At 39.4% G+C, this 27365-nt stretch overlaps 1 protein-coding gene across 4 annotated transcripts in view; it reads right to left on the bottom strand.

The window, feature by feature from the left end:
• The window catches only part of rtkn2b (rhotekin 2b), a 78250-nt gene that overhangs the window by 27730 nt on the left and 23155 nt on the right, over window positions 1-27365 (bottom strand). For all 4 annotated transcript variants that reach the window (XM_036588051.1, XM_036588053.1, XM_036588050.1 and 1 more), the window contains exons 10-11: window positions 26996-27161; window positions 16349-16453 (exon numbers count right to left, since the gene is read on the bottom strand). In XM_036588051.1, the coding sequence (XP_036443944.1) occupies window positions 16349-16453; window positions 26996-27161 (271 nt within the window). The remainder of the gene's footprint in view (window positions 1-16348; window positions 16454-26995; window positions 27162-27365) is intronic.

Here is a 27365-nt window from a genome sequence, read left to right as displayed (position 1 = left end):
CAGACATGCAGGCTGGTTTCAGTCAAAGCAGAGGCATCAGACATATCACTGCTGATGTACGCTGGATAAACAAAAAAGCCAAAGAATTTAAGATGAAAGTCAACATGTGTTTCGTGAACTACAGAAAAGCCTCGCAAAATTATGAAATGTCCTCAGGAAAACGTGCATATCAGCGCATAACGCTGTTCTAATGAGGAACATCTACACTGAAAACAAGCCACAGTCATGACAGAAAACAGACAGACAGCTTACAGACTGAAACGATTCATCAGAGAAAAGAAAATTATGCACAGAACAGCTGAAGGTATAAGAGGAAGAGAGCGGCCAGCAACAAGATGGATGGATACAGTCAGAGGAATCATGAGCCCAGGGGTGGCGCCACTCCTCAGAATTGGTGGGGCAAAACGTATTGTGTCCACAATAATATATATATATATATATATATATATATATATATATATACAAAATGACATGGAAAAAGTCTGGTTCCATTGACTTACATTAAAAGTGAAGCAGGTTTTTCCTTCTGCTGTAAAGTTAGCTTTTTGGAGAAGGTTTTGTTTCGACATCAGCAATATATATGTATATCATCACATATATATATATATATATATATATATATATATATATATATATATATATATATAGAGAGAGAGAGAGAGAGAGAGAGAGAGAGATTTTTGTGAGGCTGGGAGGAGTGAGGTCATCAGGAGCTCTTTATTCTGATAACAATGCAAAGAAAGGAGCTTTTCAGCCAGCTTCCAAAAATTAAAGCATGTTCGAGGGGACTTTTCAGTCTTTTCTTGTCTTATCTGGCTTATCACTCCTGTGATCTCCGTCTCTCTGGGCTCTGCCCGAGAAAAGAGATGGCTATAAGTAGACTGGCAGAAACAAGGCACAGGTAAATCTTATCAGCTACTCAGCCCGCTGGTTCAGCATGACTGGCTCTCCGTTCTGCAAGTGACACTTGGCCACGCCCCCTCTTCCACAATATACATATATTTTTTTATGTACACACACACACACACACACACACACACACACATATATAGCTAGATGAGTGGCAAAATGCAATTAGGCTGACTAACTATCTTTCATGTCGTAATAACACATCCCTACAAACCTATTGATAAACTGTGTCAATGTTAGTTTGGCCCTGCGCTTCACTGGGTTCAGTTTCAGAGAGCAAAGTCTACTAGCTAACATCTCTGAAGAACATCAGGCTGCTTTCATACCCAGTTAATTTTCTGAAGTCCACTCCAGAGTTTTTGTGATCTTTTTCATTTGGTTCGGTTGGTCACACAGCAATGGCTAAAATGGGCCAACACGTAGGTGTTTGTTTACCGGTCAGAAATGCAGCAGAGACACATGCACTCTGTTACTATCACATTCAGCACCATGTCAATAGAAAAACAGAAAATAGGGATGCTTGTCGTCAGTGTGACTCAATCAAGGCGATAATAATAAACCTTACTTGATACCTGCTTCTTTATGGCTGGTTTACCAATTAGAATTTAATCAATCAGGTCGCTGATTCTTGGCCAAAAGTATGTTCAGTGATCCATGTATCAAATTCAAAGGCATCTCCTCTGTTATTTTATTGCTCCTCTGCTAGTATTATCAGCAGTTTGTTCTGCAGGAATGATGAGCATTCGTGAAGAGTAAAACGTTTGGTGCTGTATTTTTGGTTAAGATACCCAGAACACGGTTCAGTGCTACATAGTGCTATAATCTGTTCCTTGCAGATAAAAACGACAATAAACACGTATTTATTGTGTTTTATCAATCTATAATTACATATGATCAACCTGACGATCAGCATTTGTAAAGAGTCAAACGTTAAATCAGGCAGCACAGCTCTGATGCTCTGAGGAGAGCGTGCTCTGGTGTTGAATTCCCTCGTTTGGCATGGACCTTCGTAAGAATGCGTTTCCACAAGCAGCAAAATGAAGCAGTGTTCACTTACGAGCAGCCTGAGACCAGCGATTTTTGCCTGACCACCGTTCATTTGGTGCAGACTTGAATAGGGTGGAGTGTTCCCACATCAAAATGGATTGAACTAAAGTTTATATCTATATGTCAGCGCTCTGTGCAGTTTAGAGAGAGCGGAGATTTTCTTCTTGATGTAAGTGTCCCGAACTTAGTCAGAAAGTGGTGGGTGGTCACCCCAGTAATTTAAAAAGTGGTAGGTCCAAGGCCCACTTGCCCCCCCCCGTGGTTCCAGTGGCCCTGCATGAACAAGCCATTCTGATGCCCAAACAGAACACAGAACATTCTGGAGAAACATTATCCATAAAGTCAGCAGGAGTCGGAACCGGCTTGACGGCACTTAATTCTTTGATAATTAGTTAGCGAGCCTGCAGCAGAAGCCAACGCCTTAAAGAGTATTTCAGTCCCATAAAAATCTTTCCGTTCTGCTTGAGCACCGTCACATCAAATCAAAAATATAGTGATATCTTTATGCCTAGGGCTGCAAATATTACTAATATTACTAGTATTAAACAATAATGAAAAACAAATAATATAATAATAAATATGTAGACTACAGTTTTAGCCAGTTTAACATCATAAAGTGCAAGATCACCGGACGAGCTCTGTCTGAACAGCCTTCCAGGATGAATTAATGAGAAAACTATGTTTTTAAAATGAGTTGTTTTTGTAAGTTAAAGGCCGGGGACCACCGGCAGGCCCAAAGTTTGATTACACAATTCTACAAACTAAGAATAGTTCAACCAGTTTGCATTGTAGTCTCTCTAACTCTTGTATCAGCGTAAGCCTCATAAAAAAGACTACTGAACAGCCCTGCTTTGTAGTCAGACATTGTTACATTGGAATCAATTAATTCAATGGATCACTTTTTTTTAGTGCACAGAGCTGCTGAACTTGTCCTCCATTTTATTTGATGGATTAAGGGCTGAATTCACCAATCACATGGTGATAAAAGTGGTCAGCTAAATGTTAATATTGCTGTGTGTCAAGTAACTCAGTACAGGACTTTGCAATCATCTGCAAATGTAATAATATTTCAGCTGTTTGTCAAAGATGCCTTATCTGATATCATTTACCCATCTACAAGATATTCATGCTCTCCTTTTTGCATATTATTGCTATAGCTCCATGCACAAGGGCTTTAAGCAATGCTGATGTGCTTCACAGCAGCTTTTTCAGCCAGGAAACATTTCAGACATTTAAAATTAGATTGATGTCATCGATTTTAGGTTAAAAAGCTGGATTTTGAGATAAGGTGACAGTAAAGATGTCTTAACTGATCAATTAGACGCCAGAGCCCTGTACTGAGTTACCTGACATGCAGCAATATTGACATTTAGCCAGTAACTTTTATCGGCAAGGGAGTGGTGAAGCCATCCATCCATTAAAATGGAGAAGGACAAGTTCAGCAGCTCTGTACACTAAAAAAGTGATCCATTGAATTAATTGATTCGAAGGTAGCAAGTCTGACTCCATACCACCAGGTATAATATAACCAGAACATGGTTCAGTGCTACATAATCCTATAGTTATTATTTGCAGATAAATACAATAATAAACACATATTTATTGTATTTTATCCACCTGATAAATTCGCAATAATGTAATAAAGTATCAGAAGAAAAATAGCATTATATTTTCAGATAAGACAGTGTATTACATAACTGGGTAATTTTTTACATCATTGAGTTTAATTACATTTTTGATCAAGTTAAGTGAAAATTGTATTACGTTTCTGGGGTTATTTTGTTATTGGGAAATTATTACAATATTGGGTTCTGCCCACCCCTGCTCCAATCACATGTATTGTTGATTTTTCTAATTGAAAAATCTAAAACTATTAAATGTGCCATCCCTTTTGCACAGGCCACATTTTTTCAATATGTGAAATTTAGCAACTTAACAGCATTAAAAAATAAACAAATAAATATCTAAATAAACAAATAGAAGCCATGTGCATATTTTAACTTAGAAAATCAACATGTGATTTCACAGTTAGATACAAATGCATATCTGTTCCATACTGAGGTCCAGTATTTTAGGTGTCATAGCACACTGTTCAGACACGCAGCCAGTGACATACAGGATTTGGCATCTATGAGCAAGTTTTTAGGCGTGTATATACTTTTGTCATCAGTGTAACAATGTCGTTGTTTTTTTTATGCAGATTCACGACAAAACCATTTTAATTCCAAATAACTGTCAATGAAAGTTATTATTAGTTTCTAGCATCAATTTACTAATTTCATTTCGGCTTGTGAAAATGTATGTAAAAGTGAAACAACTTGTCTTACCACAACTTTCACGCATTTAATGTACATTTACTGTTTTTCTGCTGAACTGAAACACAGACACAAAATATGGCCTGTGCATAAATTAAGGCACATTTATACTTCATATTTCCCTTTATGTTTAAACACAGCAAAGAAATAGAAACTGTGCACTAAAATGAACAGATATATTTAAGCATGTTCTTTGCAGATGATGTATTAACTTATTTTCACTCAGAAACTCAACAAAACACGTCTTTTGGCCGGAGCATTTAAACCTCTGCATACGACTGTAGCTCTCTTGAAAGACCTTTGGGCTACAACTTGTAATTTCTGTATCTTTTTATTTTTCCCTCTACTTTCTCATTTATCATTGACTTCCTATATTATATTTTGTAAGTTGACCTGAAAGCCTGGATGGTTTACCAAACAGTTGCTGTGTGTAGGCAGATGTGATTATTATGGATTCTTCACAACTGGTTTTGCATACACTGAGCCAGGTAAAGTGTTTTGACACATCAGGTAGGTGTTGGTTTTATGGAAGGAAAGGTGCCAGATCTTCCTCCGCTGTTTGCATTCAAAACACACAGTTGTATGCAAATTTTTGGGCACCTGAGCCAAATTACATGTTGACATTCTACACCACGGCCTCTACAGAGAAAACACGTCTGCACATTTTAATGCACAATCATTGTTTATTTGCCGAATTGAACATACTGGTGAAAAACAAGTTACGGCACGTATTATGCCATATTTAGGTGTGTTCTCCGTAGAGGATGTGTTAACTTGTTTTCACTTAGAAAATCAACGAAACTTAATTTGACCAGGGGCGTTCTTGGCAAACGACTGGAGGTTAACAATAAACTGGAGGTGCTGCACATCACAGGTTGCACAATATAACATGCTTTGTCGCCCCCATATTCAGTTATATATGATATTATGCTCCAGCTTATTAATTATCAGTAAAAGACTGAAATATTTTTTTATGAGCATTTCTCCAAAACCGGCATGGGCACAAGCCATGAAGTTTGTGGTTCAATTGTGTTTTAAATATACAATCAAAACTATGTGAACACCCCTCATAATTATGGAGTTCAGGTGTTTCAGTCACACCCATTGCTACCATGTGCATAAAATCAAGCACAGACAAATAAAAATTTCCACAGACAAACAATGGCAGTAGAACATGTTGTATTGAAGAGCTCAGTGACTTTAAACGTGGCACTGTCATAGGATGCCACAAGTTACTTCATGACTTTTTGCCCTGCTAGATCTAGTGCTATTATTGTGAAATGGAAGCATCCTGGCACAACAACAGCTCAGCAATGAAGCAGAGCAGGGCTGCTGAAAGCTAAAGTGCGTAGCGCTGATGCATCACTCACTACAGAGCTCTGAACTGCTTCTGGAAGCAACACCAGCACAAGAACTGTGCATTGGGAGCTTCATGAAATGGGTTTCCATGACCGAGCAGCTGCACACAAGCCTAAGATCACTATGCACAATGCCAAGCGTCGGCTGGAGTGGTGTAAAGCACACTGACACTGGACTCTAGAGCAGTGGAAACATGTTCTCTGGACTGATGAATCACGCTTCAAAGCATTGTGCCAACAGTAAAGTTGTGAGGGGCAGTGATAATGGTCCGGGGCTCTTTTTCAGGGTCTAGTACTCTTAGTTCCAGAGAAGTGTGATGTTAATGCTACAGCATATAAAGACATTTTAGGCAATTTTATGCTTCCAACTCTGTGGCAGCAGTTTGAGGAAGGCCTTTTCCTGTTCCAGCATGACCGAGCCCCTGTGCACAAAGTGAGCTCCATAAAGGCATGGTTTGACAAGTTTGGTGTGGAGGGACTCCAGTGGCCTGCAAAGAGCCCTGACCTCAACCCCACTGAACACCTTTGGGATGATGTGGAACAATGATTGAGAGCCAGGCCTTCTCATCCAACATCAGTGCATCAACATCAAATGCTCTTTTGACTAAATGGGCACAAATTCCCACAGAACCAAAATCTTGTGGAAAGCCTTCCCAGAAGAGTGGAGGCTGTGAGAGCCACAAAGGCGGGCAACTCCATATTAACGACCATGGTTTTGGAATGACATGTCCAACAAGTTTATATAGGTGTGATGGTCAGGTCTCCACATACTTTTGGCCACACACTGTAGGCACTGTGCTTGTATTATCACAAAATGACTGTTTTACACAAGTTCCAGTTTTTTATGCACTGTAATCCACTGAACTGCACTGTAATTTAAATCTGCTGAGCACAATCAGTAGATGCTGTAGATCTGCATGTTTCCTCCTAATTATGCTGCCTTGAAGTGGTCTTGGTTTTACAGGAAAAGCGAGTTTCCCACCTCGAGGCACCACACAAACACCCTTAATGACAGTCGGGTACATCAAACCGTATGTGATGCAATGCAAATTGGTGGAGTTTCTATCATGACCAAAGAACAGTCCATCAAAGGAAGGTACTTTAACTTTTAAAATACTTAAAGGAAAATACTTTAACACTGTGCAAATATCATAAGTGGTAAAGTAAATTTGTAATATGAACCCATTGATCCACCACGTTTTCTTGTCTGATACCGATACTGATTGAAACCTTGAGTATTAGCCAAAGCAGACACCGATATTTATTCTTTAAAAGCTACTTAGCTTTAAAATAAGGTATTTTTAATTGAAACACTTCATTTAAAGGGCAATTACTTGTTTTTTCTCCACATAACAAAATCAGTAAGATGTAAACAAAATCATTTAAAGTGGTTTGGTGTGAAATGCTCCATTCTAGAGTCAGATTGTTCACAGTGGCAGTGATAGGAACCAGACATCTAAAGTGTTTGACAGTTTTGACAATTTGACACGCGAGTTGGATGAACCCATTTCTCTTCGGAAAAAACATCTGATTTGCACTTTCAACCAGCATTAGTCTATTTCTTGGGTTAAGAATTTGCATTCACATTGCATTTACAGGAATGACCATGCATGTTAGCTGTGCTCACCCTTTTCTTTCTGCCTTGGATCTGACAGTTTGCAGTAAGACTGGTCTGTCTGCTTCTGGTCTCAATCTTTCCTTCATCACTCTCAGTCCAGTTTATCTTCAGGGAGATGCCAATCTCTCACACAACCATGCAATGCAGGTGCATACTGCGTCTTAAAACATATGGCGTCTCAATATATGGCCGCTGTGATATCAAAACCTTGGAACTCTATTTTTTCTATTTTTAATTTTTGTTTTTACACCATTTGCAAACGTTAGCTGCTCTTAACATTTTGTGAAAAGTACATGACAAGTGGACCATTAGAGACTGATCAAAATTACAAAACTGCATTAACATATATTAAGGTAAGCCAGCTGAATTAAGCTAATTCATTCCTTCTACCCTATAAAGTCCCAAAAGCACCCCAGAGTTAAAGGGGGGATTCCACAGATGAAAACATATGCATGCATAATTCAGTCTTTAAGATGTAAACAAAGTCATTCAGAGTGGTTTGGTGTGAAATGCTTAATTCCAGAGAAACTTACTGAGCCAGAATTGTTCACAGTAGTGATGATAGGAACCAGATATCCTCTAAAGGCTCCCTCACAGAAAGTTATTACCTGACATGGTTCTGAATATGCTGCCTGATGCCTGAGATATGATATGCAATACATGGATCTGCCACTATTTTACCATCGTCAGTGTTACAGAAGGCACGTGTAGGTTCACTGGTGGTTTTGGACAGTAAATAAAACAGCTATATTTGTGTTCTAGATATTGTGACCCCTGGTTCCTATCGCCACCACTGTAAAGACATTCGAGATAGCATGTTTCTCTACAATGAACCAATTCACACCAGGGTCAGATTGCTTCATTCTAATGGGAGTTGCAACAGAATATTCGGGGCCTCTTTCGAGTGAATCTCCCTGTATAAAATATAAATGGTGCCTAAAAAGTGTCATAAAATAGCTATGGATAGATCTTAAACAGTAATATAACACAAAACATATTGCTATATTATACAAATATTACTAACAAAGTAATGTAAAGTAAAGTAAATACATGGGACACATGCTGACAACTGGAAACTACTTGTGTCTCGAAACTGACCTTCTAAGTGCTTTCCTCACGTCGGTTTGATACCAGACTTCATGATACTAGAACCTGTTCACCCAGACCAGAAATAATGAGACAGTGATACTGTTTAGTGCCTTTCTAAAGTTACAGGCTGTCTGTTTGTACAGTTTTGTCTGCGGAATGGGCCTCAGGGACACAGAGATAGGGCGGTTTTCCTGTATTTGCACTACATAAAACGCCTGAGGTTCAAAATTAAAATAAAATAGAAAAACTCCATCCAAAACCACTGCAATATTGCGTATCATGTGCGGCAGAAAGCTAGCTCTAACTTTTCATCTCATTCAAGAGTTCAAACCACTTCACAGAAAAACAGTTAACGCGGGTGAGGAAAGTAAAACAGCAGGTGTGATTATTTCATTTACATGCCTCCAAAATATAGGACAGCTTGAATCTAACAGCCAACAGCTTTTCTTGAGCAGAAAAATAAAATTTAGTTACCCTCTACCTTCGTGGACCGGCTGAGAAATGTCTGATAAAGTTTGCTTCTTTAGTATTCCACAACAGCTTCGAGGCTACTGTTGCCAAAAAGTAATGTAAGCTTATACCCAACTAATTTGCATTGCGTAAACTTGGCGGAGGGACTACCTTTGGGGCATTTTTTGCGAAATTACTTGTTTAATAAGAGGACTAGCACTAATTAAGTTTCCACAGAACAGGAACGCCTGTAGATATTGACCTTTGGATTGTATAAACACCATTTCAGAGCACTTCAAATAGTGTTTATTCTTTCCCGTTGACTTCCTAAGAAAGAGTCACTGTTTTACACCCATTTTCCGTTTGTCATGGATGCAAGCGGTAGCTTTTTCCACCGTTATACTCTGTATACACTGTTATAATCACAAGCAACAAGCATACAGCTAAGGATTCTCCTTTCATGAATTTTGGGACTCATCCAGGGGTGCAGTCATTTGTATATGCATGTTTAGGTCATATACTGGCTTTTTATCCACTCTGTTTTAGTATACTGACTTCTAAAGATGTGTTTGTGTGTATACCCAATAATATTCTTTATTCAAAGACGCATCTCAGGTCAGGGAGAAGGAAACATCACATATAAGTTTCCCAGAATGTGCAGTTAGTTATAGACATGCCAATATGATTTGTGGTAAAAAGACTGTAACTGAAAACTACCGTAAATAAGTTAAATACGGCCGAAATATTCAGAAACATTCATGAACGAGATGGCTGTCACTGATCACTGATGTCAGGATTCAAAACGAGCTTGTAAATAATTATCAGGTATAACCATTCTGTATGATTTTCAACCTTTGTGTGGGGTTCAGGTCTGTGGGACCCATTTTCAATGTTTATCAAAAGAAAAAAATGATGTGATTTATTATTATTTCATCCTCAGATTTTTGCTCATTTTCTGTGAAGATCATATAAAATAACCCATTTTCAGTGTCTTCACTCTGTTCACCCCCCACACATTTACATTACACATGCGGGGAATAAAAGTGTGGAGGTGCTGTGTCCTTCACTCTGTTCTCCCCCTACATGGCCTGTTGTTAGTGTGTGTGTCTGTGTGTATGTGTTTGTGTGTGTGTGTGTGTGTGTGTGTGAGGGTGGACAACATGGACAGGCTGCTGACTGGCTACAGCTGCTAAAGGAGAACCCTACGCTGACCACTTGTGATATTTTAAACATCTGGTATTTTTACATAAACTGTTATGGCTTTATTGAGTTAAAAAAAATAATGCGGTGGGTCCACCAGACCACTGAGTAACAACATTAACACCACACAAGGGACAAGCTGTGTCCATCAAAAAATGGATGGAAGAGAGATGGAAGTATTCATGTTCATGGATCTTGATTCACTGTCACTACAATTCAAACCCAAACTTCACCAGTGGTGTACAATAAACTGCATGTACAACAAACAAATGACTGTGTTTCAGTATTTAAATTCTGATGCCTAAAACATTAAAATTGATATATTTAGGGAGTTTATCTGCTGTTTGTTAAGTTATTAAGTTTATTTGTTGAGCGTGTGCGCTGGACTGACGCTGGGCTGATTTATACCCACCTTAACCCTCACAACTCCAGACTCAGAAGTCTCTAGCCTGTGGCTCATTTCTACAGCCACAATTTTGAAATGTTAAAAGGAACCCCAGCAAGTAAGGCTTGCAGACCTCATAGTGAGGTACACACTGTAAACTATTAAAAATATGTTGTTAAAATTACAGAGAACATTTTATTTACTGTAAGAATCCACAACTTTGTTCAGGAGTCACCATTACTTTAGTGATGTGAAATGCATGTTGAGTGGGTGACATCAAATGGTTGCATTAGAGGCAAACGCAGTTGCTTTGGCCAGCAGATGTGGCTAAAAATAGGAAAAAATAATATACACTGCCATAATGATTACATACATTACTCTAAACAGTCGTCTCCTTGTGAATATCTGTGTTAAGCCATTGTAAGGAAATGAATAACGCCATGAAAGTGGGGCAGTCGTAGGCTGGAGGTTAGGGAACCAGCCTTGTGACTGGAAGGTCGCCAGCTCGATCACCCCAGCTGACAGCACGTGACTGAAGTGCCCTTGAGCAAGGCACCTCACCCCCAACTGCTCCCCAGCCGCCGTGGATAGGGCTGCCCACCGCTCCGGGCGAGTGTGCTCACTGCCCCATAGTGTGCGTGTGTTCACTAGTGTGTATGTGGTGTTTCACTGCACGGATGGGTTAAATGCGGAGGTCTAATTCCGATGTGTTCAGACACAGTTGGCTAAAAGATTTATTTCATTCATTCATTTCAAGACTGATTTTTTAAGCAATAGCCTTTTTTCTAATAGAACAAGAGAACGAGGAACTTGGGTGACTGCGGTATATGAGCTGATTTGTATATACACGTAGCATCGCATTGCTCACATAGCAATGGATTTGAATTAGAGATGGGTGATATCAGTAATTTTCTCTTTGATCTGATACCATGTAATACCAAGTCTAATAACCTGATACCAACACCAATACTGGTACTTTTAAAAGGCGGAGATTGTTCGTGATTTCTGTAGTGAAAATGAGTAAAAAGTGGACAGTAAAAAAGGCTTTGCATTAGTAGGAAATACAACACCACATAAACTGTCTCTTTAGGGAAATAACTCCAAATGATCTGCCATTATAGAGCCTTCGGTGTGTCTCATGTGGCTCTCTGTGCCTGTGTGTGTGTGAGAAGCAGAGTGTAGGAAAAGCAGGTCCTATTCTACACATTTACTTGCTCATTTTTTCCTCTCTTTCATCATCAGTTTAATAATACCAATGTATATTCACTCTGCTTCTTAAAAAAACACCTAGTATCGATGCTGACATTCTCAAGAAGTATCAGTATTTCAGCTTTAATCCACCCATCCCTAATTTTAATCTGAGTAACACTTTCGATTACAGAGTATAATAGCATTTAGTTCAAATCTTATCAGGTTACAATCCAGATATAAGTCACATGACACGATTAGGTGTAAACAGGGTATTAAATTCAATTACTCTGACGCAGATCCAGGCGTCTTGTTTATTTCAGACTGCATGTGACTTATGAAAAGCAGAGAGCAGTTGCTGGTCCACATTTCTGTGCTTTCTTGCAGGGAATGAACGTAATGTGCAGGTGCCTTTAGTGATCGCCAGATTTTGTATAAACATGCACTACCAGTTGTAAATCATAGTTATACGGCTGTTGAGCTTCGAGTTAATATCTGCTGGAAAGCAACCTTATGAGCAAACATCGGCATGAACGCTATGAGAAACGTTTAAGAGGTTAAAGCTTCCGGATTAAAATGAGTTTCGTTCCTCTCATAAGAGCAGCCCACTAAAAAACCCTGATCTACAAGTCATAGAATTTGATATAATTTTATTTGGTAAAGCCTTCTGCTTTGTTTGTTTGTTGTTTCTTTGAAAATGAGCATAGAAGGTGTTTCACATTGTCGGGTTTGCTCTGATAGACAGTTATTATGAGTCTAGAGGTGGAGAAAGTATACAAATCATGTGCTTTAAGTGAAAGTAGAGATATAACTGGTGAATTATTGCAATAATAAAAGAAGCCCTCTATTTATTTTTGTACTTGCATTTAAAAGGACAGTTGTATGCAAAAGTTCAGGGCGCCCCGGTCAAATTACATGTTTTGTTGATTTTCTAAGTGTAAATAAGTGAAGACATCCTCTACGGAGCACACACTTCTGCACATTTTTTGCATAATTACTGTTTTGTTGATGATTTCAACACATTTTATTTGGTAAAGAATTAAACAGACTCCAGTTGTTTTAGTCAAGCAGTGCTTTACGGACAGATATGACTGTCAGCTCCCCAACCAAGCAGGGCTTCATTTTTTTCATTATATCTTAGGCTAGTGCTGTTTCAGTGAAATGCTTTTGAACAATGACACAAGAAATATGATTCTGATGCATTGCCTTATTCAGATTCAGTTTCGTGTCAAAGTAAAAGTAACGAAGCAATGACTGTAGTAAAGCTACAGAGCAAATAAATAAATAATCACTTTAAATCAATCCTGAAAAAGAAAAGAAACACCCCAAAAACTCTCCAGCAAATATTAAGACACAGGCTAAAGGCCACATTCCAGCGCTTAAATCAGGCAAATAAATGTGTAGCAACCTCCTTTTGCCTAATCCTACATGTCTGCATGTCCAACTTGTGTCTGCAGAACACGTGATCTCTTCTATTATTACAAAATATTACACAGTAATGCCCCGAATACTTACTGTACACTGTTCACATTCACATATTTAGCAGAGCAATCACCATGGTAGTGTTTGGAGTTTGTTTGGCCTAGCCTCACCCTCTTCTTATTATTCCTAGGCATTTCTTGTTTGTCCTGACTGTATTTATAACCCTGGTTGTTTGTTTTGTGCCTGTTTGATGTCTTTGTTTTACAAGCCCTATTTTTGTGTGTTCTATGCTGCATGTTGGTTTTCTTTGCTCTCTCTAGCCTTTGTTTTTCTGTCTGTTTAAGTATCCTAATTTCTAGTGTTCTTACTTAGTGAACTGCAATAAAACCTCTGACTCGCACTTATACCCTGCCTCCTCGTCTCCTTCACTGATACATGTTTTAGAGCTGTGTGAATGCAAAAAAACATCCTACAACAGGCCTACAATGAACGAAAATGAGAACCAGTCATTAAACACACTGATTGCTCCCTTCCCTCTCCTGCGTCGGTCAGCACAGACACGTTCAAACAGTTTGAGGAGCAGCTGCGTGTAAATGTCAGCCGACGGGAAGCACTGCGCGGTTTCTATGAGGGACACAGGACAAGAGATTTACAGTCTCTGTTCACTTAAGTCTCAAGAGGGAAAAAAACACTCAAGAACTTCTCCATTACAGGTTTGATACTACTCGAAAACTCGACATCCCGCTCAATATGCAGAATACTGCAAAACTGTAAAAGGGAAAAAATTCACAAATAAATTTCACAAAACTGCGAAATGTAAGTAAATAATTAATGGAATTGACTGCCTTGGATGACCAACCACTCTCTGTTGTCTCTGTTTATTTTATTATTTTTTATTTTTCATTTATTGCCAGCTTTTTCAGTTTTCTGTTTTCAGGCCACTGCGACCTGAGTTTCGGTTTCCGTTTCAGGGAAGGTTTTTCTATTTCAGTGCAGCTCTAGGGGTCATAGATTGGATACATACGCAGTTTGTGGTCATGTGACCAAAATTAGAAATTTTACCTTCATCATCCACTGTTGACAGTGTGAAGTTACTGTCAGTAATAACTGCGAAAGCATTAATGCATCTGGCCTTTTTTAATATTCCAACTGTATCAAACAGCTGATCAGTTATTCAGAGCAAACAAGCTGTTGATGGCCCATGCGGCTCATGCACGTCATGTTACTGATGTGAGAAAGATCAGATCTGAGCACCGAATCCATCCTGTGTGGTCTCATGCGGACTAATGCTGTTGCTTCATCGGGTGCCCACTGCTCGCCAGCCTTCTGGACCAGTTTGACCACCATGGAGACTCCTACTGTACAAACCTCACCTGCATGAACTGACCCTCCGGATGATGCTGCTAAATTTTTTAATCATAGCCATTGCTTCTCCTGCTTTTCCGTTTTCCATATTTTATACTGATACTAATGTTCAAACTTTATTCTCTGCTGCTATTGTTTGCTATGCGGTGTCAACCAGAGGTGGATGGGTTCCCCTTTTGAGTCTTGGTTCCTCTCAAGGTTTCTTCCTCTTGCTCTTAGGGAGTTTTTCCTTGCGTGTCACCACTGGCGTTGCTCAAAAGGGCTCAGACCCGGATGTTTCTGTGAAGCTGCTTTGTGACGTCAGTTGTAAAAAGCGCTACATAATTACATTCTGACTTGAGAATTGAGCAATATGGCTTGTAATGGGAATGTGGCCTCACTGTGGCATAAAATCAGCTAGGTCCTACTTACTGCATTCACTTCAGAACAGGTTCTCTTTCTGGAATGGAAGGTTATTCTGTGCTATGACCTCTAAATTCTGGAACCTCTTATCCCAAAATATCCGTCACTGCTTGTCCATCTCTCTTTTCCTTTCTGCATGTAACTCTCACTGATACTTGTCTTGTTTTTGTTTGTTACGGTCTCGTTTGTTTTTGTCCCACTCATGTACTTTCTTTTCCTAAAAAAATCAGTGACATTGGGTGTTTCATAAAATGTTCCACCTATAATATTTGTGTAGTTTCACGGATCGAAAATAGGCATAATTCATTTTTTGGGACAATTTTCTTTCTTTTAGTTAAACAGTCTGTTTGTTACTGTGCCTTTAAGACTGATATATGTAAATAAGCTCTGTTCTGACTGGCTGTCCTGTGTCCACATTCGAAAAGCAGTCTGGGCTGAAACAATAATTATAACTTTATCATAAGTGTGTGGGGATAAACTGCTAATTAAAAAGAGTTGGCTTTAGTGACATCACAAAAACAGTTCTTTAAAAACAGTCTGTAGTTTATCTTTCATATATAGGCTATACGGACTGTGGGGCGAACATTTTTTTTCTTATTTTGTTTTTAAACTTTAGCAAACTACATCAAACTCTTTTTTCAAGAAAGAGGAGGTGAGGAAATTCAGTTTTCCATGATACTGGCCCTTTAATATTGCACCATACACCCATCTCCTGGGGCCCAACGACAGCCGTGAGAGCCAGCGGGAAGGCAGGGCCAGATTCCTGAACACCGCCAAGGGACGTGAGTTACGGCAGGAGGAGGACGTCAGCCGCCAGAGAGGGGACACTGATGACGGCCATGACAGGCACAAAGTGGGATGCGAGTCCCGAAGTGCACCGTCGCGCCTCCTGTTCCACAGTGACGCCGCTTCACTACACCTCATGTTCGGCGGCCAAGCTATGCAGCAGGGGCAGTGACGGGGAGGCGGAGCTCTCGTTCCCTCTCGGCTCAGGTGCTCATGCTGCCGGCCAGATCAGCCTCAGCTGGCTCTCATTAAGGGCAGTGTGAGTGCCTTTTAAAAAGAGCAGAGAGGGAACAGAGAGAGAGACAGAGAGACAGAGAGACAGAGAGAGAGAGAGAGAGAGAGAGAGAGAGAGAGAGAGAGAGATAGAGAGAGAGAGACACAGACACAGACGAGCACCAACAGCAGAGACCAAGTGAAGAGAAAAGCTTGAGTGAGAAAAGGACTAAAAAAAGTTTGAAGCCACTGAAAAGTGGGCTGCATAAGTTTTGGTTGTTTATTTTGTTAATGTTTGGTGTGAAAATTAAAGTTATACGGCTGCTGCAACCCTGAACCCTGCCTCCAGCATCCTTCATGAGCCGGGGGTAGCACAGGGTGTGCTACAAATATATTATTATTATTATTATTATTATTATTATTATTAAGGACTTGTAATTAACTCCTGAGTTGAGTCAGATTTATTAGGAAGCATTTTTAATGTGACTCTCCAGGACTGAGCTGAACTACTCCTGTTCATATTCTCTCTGCTCCTATCTTCTTGCTTCTCCCATTGCACAAAGCTTATGACACGTAAATAGTATGCACTGGATGCTCTTACCAATGTCGTGATATAGGGAGCCTTGCTTTAATGGCAGGGACACTGGTTTCCGCGGAGATGGAGCCTCAATCTTCATGAGCTCGTCACAGCACTGTTTCCACTGGCCTGTGCAAAGAAAACAACCGGTCAATTCTTGGCTCAGTCTGCTTTCAATGTCTGGGTACACTTCTAAGAGGAATTCCTCCAGATTTTCCAAATTTCTGCATAATTGTACGGTTAAGATGTAAACAAAGTCATTCAGAGGGGTTTGGTGTGAAATGCTCCATTCCAAAGAAACTTTCGAAGTCAGATTTGTTCACAGTGGCGGTGACAGGAACCAGACGTCCACCTCTAAAAGCTCCCTCACAGAAAGTCAGTACATGAAGTGGGTGTGAATACTGCGCGATGTCTGAAACACTGTTTTACGATAGTTTTGAGATAAAGCTTTGGAGGTACATGCAGGGCAAAAAATTCCCCAAAGAAAACAGTTTTTTTTTTAGATTCTCTTTTACTATCAACATTACATACAAAAGAAGACACAAGTAGGTTGGCTAGTGGTTTTGGATTTGTGTTTTAGACATTGTGACCACTCCTTCCTATCATCGCCACCGAGTCTGTAAGTTTCTCTACAATGAACCACTTCACATCAAACCACTCTGAATGACTTTGTTCACATCTCAACCACTGAATGATGCAGAATTTTGAAAAATTGGTGGATTTCCCCTTTAACAATAAGCTTTCTATATAAAAACACTTTATTTGGAATAGAACCTTTATATAATGTGTAGGTTCTTTAAACTCTGAAAAGGTTCATCACATTTACTCTTATTATTGACAAAAAAGGCTCATTAAAGTTCCTTGCTTTGACAGGTTCTTTGGGGAACCGATAGTGGTTCATATTTAGGTTCATTTATTTTGAAGAGTGTGGAAATAGGGTATGCTGGAGATGTAGTATACTCTTTGAATGGACATATTGCACAGTCAGATGCAAAAGTTTGGGCACCCCTGGTCACATTTTAATACACAGTTAATGTTTATATGTAACATATTGGGACAATCTAAAAACATAAAATGTGGCCTTTTTTCAATAAATAAATAGAAATTGTGCTCTAGAATCACTTAGAAGCTCAACAAAACATGTAATCTGCCTGGGGAGGTGTTCTGTGTATGACTGTACGTTTAGCTGAGAGGAAGTACTGCATGTGTCACACGCAACATAAAACTCTCAAAAACTGACACCTGTCATTGGGAAGCACTCCACGCCAGATCTGCGCTGCAATAAATGCTTGAAAAGGAGACAGCAAATTACGGCCTTAGACAGAACGCATTTCTGAGAGACTGTGTACTTCGTGTTTGTCATATATGTGAGAGAAAGAAATGTAGTGTAATTTAAACCTCCTCTGAATGTCTGAAGAACAGCCTATCCAATATTTAACAACTAGTCTCAATTACTTGACGTCGCAGCAGGTTTTTCAACCTTCCCTCCAGAAAGAATACCAGACAATGATACACCACAACAACAAACAAGATCCAGAAGAGAACACAGCACAAAAAAGCAACAGTCTAGCTGAGGGGATAACTGAGATAGCCGGTTACTATAAAAGCACAATGACCTATTGTTCCGCAGCACCCTGCAAAACTCCACACAGTGATACAAAGTGTTATGAAATAACATATTTGGTATTAATAGCTGACCTCAATGGTGCAATTGTGTGTTTGGCTTACTTAAAATTAATAAATTGGCAATTAATTTAGTTAAATTAGGCTCGCAGTTACACAGTCCACAGTGCCCAGTTTTGCTCACCAATAACTGCAGCGTTTTATTCTGAAATACAATAACATTCTGACATTTATCTCCCAGAGGGTGGCTCAATTAAAGGCACAACTTACGGTAATAAATATTTACAAGCTGAATAGAAAAAATGAAAGAAGTATGCTACTATTCAAAAGTGTGGAACCACCATTCAAAGTTTTGGAATCACTGTTTTTACTAATATAAAACCAATTTAACTGTAGATGCACAAACAAAATTATTCCATTACAAAGTCAGTAATTTGTACGAAGCTGTAAAAAAATGAAGAAATGTTAGATTCATCTACAATGATGTACAGAGCTGTAGATGACTCTAAAATGACAGAAAAAAACTGTATAAAACTGAAAATAAAGTTATAATATCAGCATTCAAATGCTTTGCACTGGGAAAGCAGTGTTAAAATCTTTAGTCAGAGAACGTATTAAGGAATTACTGCAAATCAGGGGTCCTCAAACTTTTTGTCCTGGGGGGGCAATGTTTGTGGTGGGCTGAGGGCCAAAAAACAAAATAACATACCAAGAAGGTGGGTGGGTTTCAAACTGAGTTTTTTAAATGCCACACTACGATAGGAACTTAACATAGGTGGGTGATATGGCAAAAATGTGATATCAGGGTACCCTGAAGTTTAATTAATACATGATACTATTTTACATAGTAAAGCATATTGTGGTATATTGTGACATAATTCATCATAATAACGATACTGTCATATTGCCCAGGCCTACTTTAATAAGTCATATACAGAACAAAACGTCTATTGTCTCATTACGTGAGGGGGTGAGTTGGGGGCAAATAAAACATGGTTGAACAGGCCTGCTCCAAATAGATATTTACAATACATTATTTTCCATTTAAAGGTTACCCTACATTTTTTGCATGTTATTGTTATAAATTAGCTCTGTTCTGATTGGCTGATCTGCATTCAAGAAGCAGTCAGGGCTGAAACACTCCTTATAACCCATGTGTCAAACACAAGTCAGGCAAAATTATTTAAATTTTCTATTGTTAGAAAACTACAGTCCCCAGCATGCACTGCAACATAGTGTGCATTCTGACCCCCCTTCCTCCAACAACAATCTATGGGCCAGCGGTTACACAAAAAGAAAAGATACCTGGTGTCTCTTTCAAGCAAACAGGCAGTTTTTTTTAAAAAAACTACCTAAAACAATTTATTTTTATTTAGAATTATTTCTGAATAATTATTAAGTGCCTATTTTGCTGCAGTTTTGGCATATTCAGAACAAACAATGGCCCATTCATGTCAAGATGTTAAATAAAAATGAAATAAAACACAGCTGGTCCACCAATTTGCTGAGGTTTTTTTATACGGCCCTTTTAGTGGTTGAGTTTGACACCCCTGCCTTATAACATCATGAGTGGGCGGGGCTAAGCTGCTGTAGGCTGAATAGGCAGACATATGTAAATGATTTTATTACAAGCTAAATGACATGACTCATTCAAAATGAGCTTCTGCAGCTTAGTTTCCACATATATGGATTGTATGAACTGGGAAGTGAACAGTATGTTTTGGACCTTTAACAATGTTTATATGCCATATCAAACCATTTTGTTCAAAAAAAGTGAGGGAAATTTGTTTTTGCGTAATATGGGCCCTGTAAGAAGTTTAAAAAAGCTCAAATATAGAATAAAACAACTTAAAATACCTTCTGGTGTCTAATTTATAGCATTTAAATTGACAAAGTATATGTTACCACTGAATAACATATAACAGCTGCTGATATGACAAGCGATTCCAAACCGAATGGTAGTGTACTAAGGAGAATACAGCACACACAGACATGGCTACAGGCAGAACATTTTTTTTTCACAAAAGCAAAAGAATCGGTCTCCACCCTAGTCTGTCAACTTCCTTCAGGTCAGAACAATGTATGTATTGTGTCCTCTGGGGATGTTCCAGAAGGTGTGGTGTGTATGTGTGCATAAGTGTGGCGAAGTGTGAGTCATTCTGGGTGCAGATTTACGTGAAGTATAACTTACATACCATACAGGTGCACTTTGTAGTTCTACAGTTACAGACTGTTTCCATCTGTTTCTCTGCGTACTTTGTTAGCCCACTTTTACCCTGTTCTTCAATGCACAGGACCACCATAGAGCAGGTATTATTTGGGTGATGGATCATTCTCAGCACTGCAGTAACACTGACGTGGTGGTGTGTGTTAGTGTGTGGTGTACTGGTACGAGTCCTGTGACTGGGCCTGTGACGTCCTGTGACCACTGATGAAGGACTAGAGGATGACCAACACAAATTGTGCAGCAGCAGAAGAGCTACTGTCTCTGACTTTGCATCTACAAGGTGGACTGACAAGGTAGGAGTGTCTAATAGGGTGGACAGTGAGTGGACACAGTGTTTAAAAACTCCAGCAGCACTGCTGTGTCTGATCCACTCAGACCAGCGCAACATACACTAACACACCACCACCAACACGTCAGTGTTACTGCAGTGCCGAGAATGATCCACCACCCAAATAGTACCTGCTCTGTGAGGGTCCATGGGGGTCCTGACCACCAGAACAGGGTAAAAGGGGGCTAACAAAGTATGCAGAGAAACAGATGGACTACAGTCTGTAAGTGTAGAACTACAAAGTGCACCTATATAGTAAGTGGAGCTGATAAAATGGACAATGAACATAAAAACATTGAGGTGTATTTAATGAAGTGCTCAGTGAGTGACATGCAAATCAGCACACCCAGCAGTAGTTCTTGCATTTGGGAAAGAAATAGCGATTCAAAATGTATTATTTGGTCATCATATTCTGTATGTGGGTCATTCCGTGTATTGAAGCGGTAAACAGGGTACAAATGCTGTAATGCTATATAATTCAAGTGTAAAACATAGTCTCTTATATTGAACAACATCAGTAAAGTTGCCTGAAATCCGAGCTTTTATAAAGTACAGTCCACTTGCAATTTAGTTTTTCAAATTAACATTGAAAATTACAATTATTACACTAATATTTTATTTCAATTTCAAAATCACATTACTAACACAATCTTTTTGCGACACATGATGCTGTATTTTAGCTAAATTAATCAGAAATACAAAAGGTTTTGCAGACTTCTTAAAGTAGGTCCTTCGTCCCTTGAGATATCCATACAAAAAGCAATTCAAAAAGACTGTTTTTTTTTAATAATATATTATGTTCCTGTAACATACTTAATATACTTACATAAATTTTAACACATGACAGACAATGATTGCATTATAGTTTTACAATTTAAAAAACAAGCATCAAAACTGCTGCATAAAAACAACACTTCAGCATCCACGAAGACACGGGTCATAGTTTTTGTTGGTTAATTTAGGCACAGAGCAATACACAGCCTTTGATGTCCTGTGGTTTGTTCTTACTTCAAGCTCATTTTCATGGCTTCACAATGGAAGAATGACCCATTTACCATATTAGATATATACAATGATAATATATCTAACCCATTAAACCTTTAGGCCATGATTAACTGTTCACACGTATACATAAAAATCAGCGTCAAGTCACTATGCTGAAGTAACTATATTTCAGTGAAAGTATGTGTAGTCTAGTCATTTTGTTCATTCTTTATTCTGAAATATTCATAAAACAGCTTTAAGTAATTCCTTGATATTGCTAGATAGTCTCTATAGTATTCCAGGTGGTTGCAATGGTAATTCACTTGGTTGCTAGGGGGTTACTATACTGTGCCAGTTGGCTGCTAGGGTGCTGCTAAGAGGTTGACATGATATTCCAAGTGGTTGGTAGGGTGTTGCCATGTGGTTGCTATGGTGACCCAGGCGCTTGCCAGAATGTTACTTGGTGGTTGCTATGGTATCCCATGTGGTTGGCAGGTTGTTACTAAGTGGTTCCTATGGTATTTCAGGTGGTTCCTAGGGTGTTATTAGGTGGTTGCTATGGCATCCCAGGTGGTTGCTAGGGTGTTGCTAGGTGGTTGTTACAGTGTACCAGGCGGTTGCCACGGTGCTACTAGGTGGCTGCTATGGTGTTCCAGGTAGTTGCCAGGGTGTTACCATGGTGTTAGGGTGATGCATTAGCATCACCTGGGATACCAACACCATCACGTTGATATACAAGGGGTGTACAAACTTTTGGCCACAAAGTTCTGCCATTCATCCCTATGGGAAAAAATCTGACCTTAAACAACTGCTATACAGAAACCATATGTCCAATCAAAAAGCCGTATCCACCTGTAAGTCCACCATTCTTGATCAGACTGACCATTCCAGAGTTGGTTCATTGGTGATATCTCAAAAACTGCAGGACAAGTTAGCAAACAAAAATAAAGACGATAAAGTGGACAACAGTGCGCAATCATAAACTACGTAGGAGGCAGTGGACATGCCGGACAAGGTGAAGGGGGAGGGGCAGAACAGGGCTGTCTGATTGCAGTGGTCTGTAATGTAATAGCAGCATCAAGTCAAAGGCTGACCTTTGTAATTAAAACATTTTTGGAGGAAAAAGACTCGGCCCGTTTTGTCAGACACACACAAAAACCGACACAAGGAAAGCAAAATTAAATTCCATCAGACACAATAGCCAGTTTATGTTTATGAGTGTTTTATTTTCTTACATGAAGGGAGAAGAGCCAAAAACAATTTCCAAAGAAACACTTGCGTAAGCAGCCAGATAGTTTTCTGCATGACCAGACGCTGCAACAACATACGCAGAATTTGTAGGTAACATGGTTCAGATTTCCAAGAAGGAAAAAGGTGTGCATGCCTGTGTCTTTAGTTTGGGGGGGGGGGTCATTCCTTTCTCGATGAACTCCCACACTGCAATGAATTCATAAAGTCACTAAAAATTGAAAACACATGACAGATTGGAGATGCTTTGTGCTTTAAAGCCCAAGGAAAAGAGTGTGAGGTGCAACTGGTGTCAAAGAACCCCAGATATAAACCTCTGATGCTTTTCTGGCACAGTTTCTAAATAATTTCAAAATAATATCTGAAACAATTTATAGCCACCCCTATCCCCCCCTCCCATTGTCAGTAGTTCTAGTTTCATGTTGTTGGCTTGTTTGGCTGCGTGTAAATAAATCTTTATATAGGAAGCATAAGTTGTGTTTTGCCTTTCTGAAAGATCTTCTCGTGACACTGGAACTACAAAATAGGGGTTAAATAATATTAACCAATAATGTCTGGTTTCGGCTCCCTCTCCTACCACCTCCTATCATCAAGAGCTCTCAAACCTGAAAATGTGTCACCAACGGAAAGAAAATTTCTGATGATTTTCTATTCACATTGACTTAAAGTGAAAATATAGCTAAAACCATCACAACCAACGTCCCCCAAATTAGGCAGTTAAATTCCCTCAAATTAATCAATTCGAATATAAATTTTATCATCATTTAGCAATGTTTACAGCCGCTTAGTGAACATTTGGCTCACGCAGTGTCTCAGCGTCACTCTATAGAAATGTCAGCAGAACAACTAATGCTATGAATGAACTCGTACGCTTATCTAAACTCATATTGATAAAGCCAGCACTTCTAAGAGGAGCTGAGAAGAGTCCTAACAGAGCCGTCCTCCCACTCAAAATAACTTCCCTGTCCCGCTTTTCAATACAGATACTGATTTAGATCCCCTACTTATCTTATCACTTTCTTTTACACACAAAAACAACCACTTGTGCCTTTTACAATCAACCAGTAGCAACAATGTGCTCATGGGTGTCTGTTTTCAAACAGTCAGATTCTAGGCCTGTGAGTGAGATAAGCAAGTCACACAAAGCCAAAGCCAAAGCTGGACTATTTAAGAGAGCCATATATCTCAATTACCTTCAGGGCTTAAGGCAAACTGTGAAGGTTTCCCAACAGATATCTCCCTAATCTCTTATTCGACTGGATGACAAAGGCTAGGACTACAGATTATCATTATAGTGATATTGTCCAAAGCAATACTGATATTGCAGAAGACTGCAAAATGCAAATAAGGCTCTAACCAATCACACTGGCCCTTCTAACAATAATAATACTACTAACTACACAGCAGTCCTTGTACTAAAGTGGATGTACTTTTATATTTATGCAGTAATATAAACAAATGCTACGACTGTATATTCCATTTAAACAGTTTTGCTTTATACTACTGATACAGTAAATCATAGCTCACCTGCTATTTTAATCTCTCAGCCAGTGTTTAATGAAAATGTTCATACTACACAATCACATCGTTCTATCATATGAAAAAAGCTATGTTTATTTTTTTTTCATATTTTATTCTATTCAATTTCTGCACAACACAAAGATATTTATCCTCTGGCAAGTAGGGGGAGCAGTGCACCTGCTGCTTGACCCCAAACTCCACCTATGAAGACAACCATTGCTCATGAGCTGGTAAACACTTTTGTTTTATTTTGCTCACTACTGAAACATTTGCATAAATTAGGCCGTTTTATGTAAATTATATGTGTATGAGGGCAAATGGGGTGTGTACATTGCAAATGATATGTAAATAAGGTACTCGTGTGCAGGCGCTTGTTTTCACGCTGAAGCTGATTGATCAAATCCAGCCCTTGTGTTTTTGATTTAAACATATTAAGCTCAATACATCTTTTAATCAGAGATCAAAATATGAGGGGATTTTGCTTCCAAGATAAGAGAAGGGCTCATCTAAGTGGAGGCAGAAAGTGGAGTCAGCAGAAAGTGGAGTTGACATGTAAGGAGGTAAGTAGGTGAGTGAGTGAGTGAGTGAGTGAGTCAGTCAGTCAGTCACTCTGTCACTCACTCACATTTAACAAGACTGTCCACAAGAGGAGCTACAGACCTTCTAGTATCTTGAGTGAAAACTTTGTTTCAGCTGAAATGGTTGAGTCTACTGAGCACTGTGGACACGCAAGACAATTTCCCAATGACGGCCGTGAGAGCCGGCAGATAGGCGGGGCCCAAACCGTCCTCGTGGGGAGAGGAGAACCGCGAGTAAGTGCAAGTCCAAGGCTCCACCTCCTGGGCACTGCCTCTGGCTCCACAGCTCGGCCACCTGGGTCGAACGTAAGGCAAACCAAAGTGGCCTCGCTTTGGGACCTGTGACAGTGCCTAAGAGTTGGTGCTCGGGACTTGCACTCTGTCCCTCACTCACTCGCAGTTCTCCTCTCCCTGCAAGGACAGTTCAGGCCCCGCCTTCCTGCCATCTCTCGCGGTCATCGTCAGGACCCGGGGGACGGGCGCGTGCCACAAAATACTAAACCTGTATTCCTTTCCAGTAAAAACTGCTATCTAAACGAAACAAACAGGGGTCACGTAAAGCACCTCTTTACATCTCATTCAACAACAAGGTCACAGGGTCAATATGTCAGCTATGCAAATTCCACAAAACCTAGAGAAATTTAAGGTAGATAGATTTTAGGTATGTGACTGATAGTATCTGCTGTTAAAACTAAGATAATGAAATATGTGCTACCTGTCTGCTCACATTTCCTCAGCTAACGTGTTTATAGGTGTTCCAAAGACATCAGGGTATTCCTGTAACATGCTAACTGACCGAAAGCCAGGCAGATCACTGGAATACTGTATAAAAGTACACCTTCCGTTAAATTGACCTGATTACCAAGAAAACATATGATTTAAAGCAAAATACTTTTCATAAACAAACATTTTCCTATAGCTTCTTGCAAATGCCTCACAACCCCCTTCTCCCAACCTGTAGAGAATGTATAATGAAACAAAGAAATCTTAAAATTCTCAAAATGGAGAGAATATAATCAGACTGCGAAAACTGTGCTTATTATTATAGCTCTGCACATGTGAGGAACAGCATGTTAACCTTTTGTTTCAAGGATATAAAAATTGTCACAGTGTATACAGCTCACCAATACAGAAAATCTGGATAAATACCCTCAGATTAAAGCTAAACATTTACCACTTCACTATCATCATCGTTTCAAATTCAATATGCTGAAATACAGAACAAAGAACAGATGCTAATATGAATGGACTGCACTGTCTGTACACTGCTCAGCAAACGTTTGGAGCCAAGGGAATAAGATGCATGATGCATTATTACTAAGGTAACACTGTCAAAAATACTGCCACAAATTTGTATCTTTAATATGTTAAAATACTGCAAACTGATAAATAAAACATGCTCAATTGTACTAAAATTCTTTTGAAATGCTAGATATTCTCAAACTTTTGATGAATATGATGGGCAATGTATGATTGGAGTTCTACTAAAGCTGGATTCATTTTTCCCAGATTAGGTTGTGTAATGTAGTTTGATGGGGCCGGATTGGCTAATTGGTTTAAGATAAAGTATCTGTGAAATTTCCACAAACAATCACAGATAACTGAGGGCGAAAGGTCGAGTCAGTGTCACGTCACAGGACACTTTCAATAATGATAACGTGTGTCAGACTGTAAAACTACACACACTGCAGATTCATACTGGATTAAAATCACTCCACAATTATTACCGTCAGACTGTAAAACTACACACTGCAGATTCATACTGGATTAAAATCACTCCACAATTATTACTGTAGACTGTAAATCTACAAACACTGCAGATTCATACTGGATTATATCTTCATACACGCATGCACGTATTTCTGTGCTAAGACGTGAAGAGGTCTGCACGTTGCTGGGCTGTGCAGAGAACTGTGATGGAGCAGATAAGGTGACACTGATGAACACGCTGATGGGATCTGCTGACCATGGACAGATGACGTCATTACATTCCAGCTGAAAACTGACACAGTCTGAGCACAAGAGACGCTTTACAAGAACTCCACCATATCTGTGTGCATTTGTATGTGTGCACTCATTTCATAAAAATGTTGCCAGGAAGTCTCCTTTTGGGTGGGCGTGTCAGGGTGGGTGTTTGCATGGGTGTATGTGTGTGTACTTACTCATGTCATAAAAATGCTGCCAGAAGGCTTCCATCCAGCTGTGTGTATCTTGATGTGTGTGAGTGATCAGCATGTGTGTGGACTCCCCCTGCACCCACTGGTTGGTTATCAAGATACTTTGTGTGTTTAAGGCTGGGTCTTTTTCCATCGCACGTATCCGGGTTTCCTAAAGAACACACATACACACACTTACAGTACAGTCAGAGACCACCTTTCATTTACTGAATTTCCAGTCACAAAGCTCCATTAAGTACATTATTAAGTTTTCAGGAGATATTTCTGAAGAGATTAAATATAAGATAATCCACATGCATGAGGAAGGAGAGAGTCGAAGGTGAGAAACAGCAGTTTCCAAAACTGGAGTTCAAAA

The sequence above is a fragment of the Colossoma macropomum genome, unplaced genomic scaffold (genome assembly GCF_904425465.1).
Source record: "Colossoma macropomum unplaced genomic scaffold, Colossoma_macropomum, whole genome shotgun sequence".
Lineage (NCBI taxonomy): Eukaryota > Metazoa > Chordata > Actinopteri > Characiformes > Serrasalmidae > Colossoma > Colossoma macropomum.
This window is presented reverse-complemented; position numbering and strand designations above follow the sequence as displayed.